General features: G+C 35.7%; 1 protein-coding gene across 2 annotated transcripts in view; it reads left to right on the forward strand.

Annotated features, from left to right (window-relative positions):
* The window catches only part of LOC139766022 (ATP-binding cassette sub-family F member 1), a 113,848-nt gene extending 108,221 nt beyond the window's left edge, over positions 1-5,627 (forward strand). For both annotated transcript variants that reach the window (XM_071694127.1, XM_071694126.1), the window contains 2 exons: positions 2,903-3,001; positions 3,773-5,627. In XM_071694127.1, coding sequence (XP_071550228.1) covers positions 2,903-3,001; positions 3,773-4,621 — 948 coding nt within the window. In that variant the 3' untranslated portion in view covers positions 4,622-5,627. The remainder of the gene's footprint in view (positions 1-2,902; positions 3,002-3,772) is intronic.
* The last annotated feature ends 373 nt before the right edge of the window (positions 5,628-6,000 follow it).

The raw sequence follows: 6,000 nt of genomic DNA on the forward strand, positions 1-6,000 counted from the left end.
ACAAGTAGTGGTGATGTGAGAAGGAGATGGAATGAGTATTTTGAAGGTTTGTTGAATGTGTCTGATGACAGAGTGGCAGATATAGGGTGTTTTGGTCGAGGTGGTGTGCAAAGTGAGAGGGTTAGGGAAAATGATTTGGTAAACAGAGAAGAGGTAGTAAAAGCTTTGCGGAAGATGAAAGCCGGCAAGGCAGCAGGATTGGATGGTATTGCAGTGGAATTTATTAAAAAAGGGGGTGACTGTATTGTTGACTGGTTGGTAAGGTTATTTAATGTATGTATGACTCATGGTGAGGTGCCTGAGGATTGGCGGAATGCGTGCATAGTGCCATTGTACAAAGGCAAAGGGGATAAGAGTGAGTGCTCAAATTACAGAGGTATAAGTTTGTTGAGTATTCCTGGTAAATTATATGGGAGGGTATTGATTGAGAGGGTGAAGGCATGTACAGAGCATCAGATTGGGGAAGAGCAGTGCGGTTTCAGAAGTGGTAGAGGATGTGTGGATCAGGTGTTTGCTTTGAAGAATGTATGTGAGAAATACTTAGAAAAGCAAATGGATTTGTATGTAGCATTTATGGATTATGGAGAAGTTAATAGTGTACAGTAACTGAAACAGGTCTACTCCTATCCATACTACCACTGCAACCCACCCTACTGCAACCCATGCAACTATCAAGCATCTAATATTGCACAAGAAAGTAAGATTGTTATATAGTTTCATTTTATCAGTATAATATTACAAAGATAATACTGCTGTATACTTCCTTATGCTGCAAAACAACACACTATATGAGGATTGATTTTTTTCTGAAATTGCTTTTAGCCAAACCATATATGCTAGCAAAATTTCAAAATCACCATAACATGCCAGGACACTTATACTAGCCAATGGAATAATTAGAAAATGAAAAAATGTAAAAGTACAGGTTGAACCTATTTAATTCAGCAACAATGGGACCTGGCCATTACCGGACCACAAAATGCTGGAAAACAGAAATCGACCCCTAAGGGCACCCCTATGTAAATATATGTCTGACCCCTAGTCTTGCCAGCTCATTCCACATACATACTGCTGTGTTATCAAACGGTAACAAAGCATAAAACATTTCTAAACAAGGTTTTTACTGTTACCTTCAGATTACTTCAAAAGTAACCCCAGATGGTGACACCGCAATGCCTTGGGCAAGGGTTTTTCATGGCATACGACGCCAAAACAGGGCAGATTCGTCAACATTATACACTTGTTCAGGGGCTAAGTTTTCCGCTGCCACTATCTGTGCAAATTCATCCAGACTTTGTCGCAGATTTGTGAAGAGTAATATAACGAATGACCATAGGCTGGTAGTTGGCTTTGGTCAACTCGTTACTATTGTTGTTTTATTGTAATTGTCAAGACAGCCAGCCCATGCAGCATCAGTCCTAGCCAGGCAGCTGGCTCGTACACTCTCTCGCCCAGGACATATTGCTGCTGGTTGTTTCAAAGAGAATTGGAGTTTTTATCAATTCTTTTCAAATAAGCTTCCATGTCAGCAAAACGCTTTCCAGTGCACACATTATGTACCATTATGTACCTCTGGGCTGAGCAGCCAGAAAACACAAGACAGATTCAAGCATATAGTCACTGCCATCAGATTCAGGGTCCTCAGTTTAATACTTAGAGTTTGAGTCACAATGTGCAAATGCATCACCGTCATCATCATCAAGAACAATGGCCAGACTCTGGCCATATGCATGCATGTAGTCCATTGTTATGAGTTTGAACAAACATGGTGTGTTATGCTGCAAGATCCTAAATATCTTGAGATGTAACAAAACACACTTTTATAACATTTCTCAACACTTCACATCTCTTTTATAGTGGAATAAAACATGTATCATATGCACAGAGGGATAATTATGATTATTGAGGAACACAACTTGCACAACTTGCCCTGCTAAAAGGGAAGGGAGCAGGGGCTGGAAATCCTTCCCTCTCGTTTTTAGTTTTCCTGATGAAGGAACAGAGCAGGGGACCAAGTGAGGATATTCCCCTCAAAGGAAATATCTCTGTTCTCAACGCAGGAAATGGCGAATAGTATGAAAAAGAATATATATATATATATATATATATATATATATATATATATATATATATATATATATATATAGGGAGCAGGGGCTAGAAATCCTCCCTCTCGTTTTTTTTTTTAATTTTCCAAAAGAAGGAACAGAGAAAGGGGCCAGGTGAGGATATTCCCTCAAAGGCCTAGTCCTCTGTTCTTAACGCTACCTCACTATTGCGGGAAATGGCGAATAGTATAAAAAAAAAAAAAAAAAAAAAACTTGCTCAGACAAATAAGTTACAAATGTAATTAGTGAAATTTTTGAAGATGTACCAAAGAAACTGATATTAACACATGAACATTTTACAAATAGTTTTGCAAGCAAATATTACTGTACAGTGGAGGGCAGGAGTGTGCGAGAGGGACTACAGAAAATTTTTTAGAGAGTTAGCTCATAGCACCCTCTGTTATGGCTGCTGGGAGGTAACTGATATACTTGTGATATGCAAGGTGTAGGGTTGCCATATATCTTGACAGTGTTGAATTATCAAATGAGAGCAGGCTTCAAGGAAGGACATGCCAAAATTTCATGTGTAAATTGGAATTACTTATTTATTGGTGAATTTTCTTTTGAGTGACGTGACAGTTGCATCAGGTCCAAATTAATTAAGACTAGATAGTGAAGTGACATTTGCATCATGGTGTGTGGAGGTGTTAGGAGTTATTTTGTGTTAAGAGTTATTTTACCATGTGTTGTGAGAAGTTATTTTGTTTATATTGACAAATGTACATCATATATTCAAGTCTCTTTGGAGAGTGCTCCTAAGTTTTTGATTGTTTACAAATGTCATGTATCTACAGATGTTGGTACAAAAGAGGAGAGAACAGTTAAAGGCATATGAAAAGCAAGAAAGACGAATCAAAGAGATGAAAGCCTCTGGTGCCTCAAAGAAGCAAGCAGTAAGTCTTTATTTTCAATCTCAGTTGTCAGTTGTCTATGTTAGGTATGTCAGACATCCTATCCTTAAAGCACATTGTTTAATTGTATTAATACTTTTAGGCTGTGTGATATTAGATAATTTGCTGATTTTTAAGAACTGTGGTCATTGTTTCACAGTACTTTTGTATCATGAGAGTTTGTGATATAGGAAAAAATTGCTGTCCTCACCACATTTCCTTCTTTTAAGAATGCAGAAACATTTTTCTAACATGATTATTATCAGTTTGTAATGTTCTGCACTTTTAACTTTTATCCACATAACTGTCTGTCAATTATCTATATTTTTCTCTGAAGTAACACATGTATGAATGCCACGAAACTTTTTATGGCCATGTCTCACTGGAATTTTCTCTGTAGTGAGTAGCATTTATCTGTACAATAATATTTACAGCATTGCCTCAGCACTCATTATTTATTTTAGAACCTCATTTCCTATATACAAAGCACATAAACTAGATATTTACTACACTGACTTTAAAATGTTTATTATGATATGATAGTGGCCACCTGCCTCAGTTATATAGTAATGAAGAAATTAGAAATGTCATGGGAAAGAAGGTATGTATGTTGTAGCATTAGGAAGAAAGAGAAAAAAATCTGGGAATTCTAAGCATTATACACTAGAAATCCAGTTGTAAGATAGTTTGTATCAAATGCTAGCAATAGCTTTATGGTATCATTGTGGTTTAAACTTTCCTAAAGAGGCTTGTATGTTTCTTATATCCTTTCAGGAAAAGAAATCAAAAGAAGTGCTTACTCGCAAGCAGGAAAAGAATCGTAACAAAAACAAGAAAGATGAGGATGAAAGTGGCCCAACTGAATTACTTGAAAGACCTCAGGATTACATTGTTAAGTTCTCCTTCCCAGAACCTCCACCTTTGCAACCGCCAATCCTTGGAATGTATAATGTTACCTTTAATTATGAGGGCCACAAACCACTCTTCAAGACTGTTGATTTTGGTATTGACATGGAGAGTAGGATAGCTATTGTAGGTCCAAATGGTGTTGGCAAATCAACATTCTTAAAATTGCTGTTAGGTGAGTTAGCTCCAACTGAGGGTGAAGTGCGGAAAAACCATCGTTTGAAGATTGGTCGATATGATCAGCACTCCGGGGAGCACTTAACTGCAGAAGAGTCTCCATCAGAATACCTTATGAGATTATTTAATCTACAGTATGAGAAGGCTAGGAAAGCTCTTGGTACATTTGGTCTTGCTTCTCATGCCCATACCATTAAGAATAAAGATCTTTCAGGAGGTCAGAAAGCTCGAGTAGCTATGGCTGAGCTCTGTTTATCATCTCCTGATGTTCTTATTCTTGATGAACCTACTAACAACTTAGATATTGAGAGTATTGATGCCCTTGCTGATGCCATCTCAGAATATAGAGGTGGTGTAATCATTGTTTCTCACGATGAACGCTTGATTCGTGAAACAGACTGCAACTTGTGGGTAATTGAAGAGCAGACGATTAATGAAATTGATGGTGATTTTGATGATTACCGAAAAGAACTGTTGGAACAGCTTGGTGAAGAAATTAATAACCCAAGTATCTCTGCACATAATGCAGCTGACTTGTAAAATTTTGCATTGTGTATGAGAACGTACCAAAAAGTTAAACCATTTGTTAAATGTGTATGTATTCAAAGCCTCAGTATTCGGATCTGCCAACTACTTCCGGTCATTCATAAGAATCCATTATCATATGTACAGAATTTTACATATTTTGGTTTTATTTGCAAGGTCAAAATATATAAATTCAAACTAAATCTTCATTTGTTTTATTGATGATTTATCTGCCTTTTTTCAAAATCTGATCCTCATTATTTTACCTTATTACTCACTTAAGAAACTTGTGAATTAGTATTTAACAGGTGACGAATGGTTATAGTTTTATTTTTGTTTTAGCAAATTTGCATAAAGTTAGTCATTTACATCAGGGCAATAGTTCTTTCAAGCCTTGCAACAAAAAGCCAGCAGTAGCAATGTTTCACATCTGTTTGTCTCTTCATTCAATCTCGTCTTTCTCGTTTGGTGTTTGTGATATGTCCACAATCTGATTCAGTTTCATTATGAGTTTGTAAGAGGCTTGATATGCTTGCTTTAGCCAAATTTTTCTCTTTATATTGATTTTATTTGTGAATAATCAGGGTATGGATGATTACTGTTAATAATTATAATTATTATAATAATTATAATAATTATATTATAATAATTATAATAATAATTATAATCAATGATGTATCAAGGTATCTGGGTTTGAGTACATTTATTGTTACCATGTTTTGAAGAATCAAAAATATATATAACAAGGACACACTATCATTATTTCTTTTTAGGTGATTGAGGGCAATAGTAGTTGTCTGGGGGTGGTAAATGAAAGTAATAGACATCTCTTTGTAGGTGTACAGTGATGAAAGTGTGATAGATACTTTAACATAAAGTAGTGCATTGTCAGTTAGCTTTGCAGTTTTCTTCATATATATATAAAGCTTATTCTTACAGATGTAAATTAATGTTGCATTGTATTTTTTTATCAATGGCTGTACCATTGAACTGTCACCTGGTAATAAATTTTCATCTTGTTTGTGAATTTTTTCTAACAGATGACTTCATTTTCTAGCTCTAAGCATAGTAAACTGTTCTACATACAGTTACAGTTCTTCAACTTTTTAAAGGAAAATGATTCTTTATAAAACTGTACTACCATTTAACAAGGATCATATAAAAAACTTGCTATCATTGCAGCACATTCTAGAAATTTGTATTATAAATTATCATTAGCTCTCATCCTGTTTACATTGGATGAGTAGCTTCTCAGTTCACTTGCACATGTTGATAGGATAATGTGCTAAAGTAAACAGTGGCTTTAAAACTATTTTGGTATTTATTTACTTTATTTATTTTGCTTTGTCGCTGTCTCCCGCGTTTGCGAGGTAGCGCAAGGAAACAGACGAAAG

Source organism: Panulirus ornatus, chromosome 56 (genome assembly GCF_036320965.1).
Source record: "Panulirus ornatus isolate Po-2019 chromosome 56, ASM3632096v1, whole genome shotgun sequence".
Taxonomy (NCBI): Eukaryota; Metazoa; Arthropoda; class Malacostraca; order Decapoda; family Palinuridae; genus Panulirus; species Panulirus ornatus.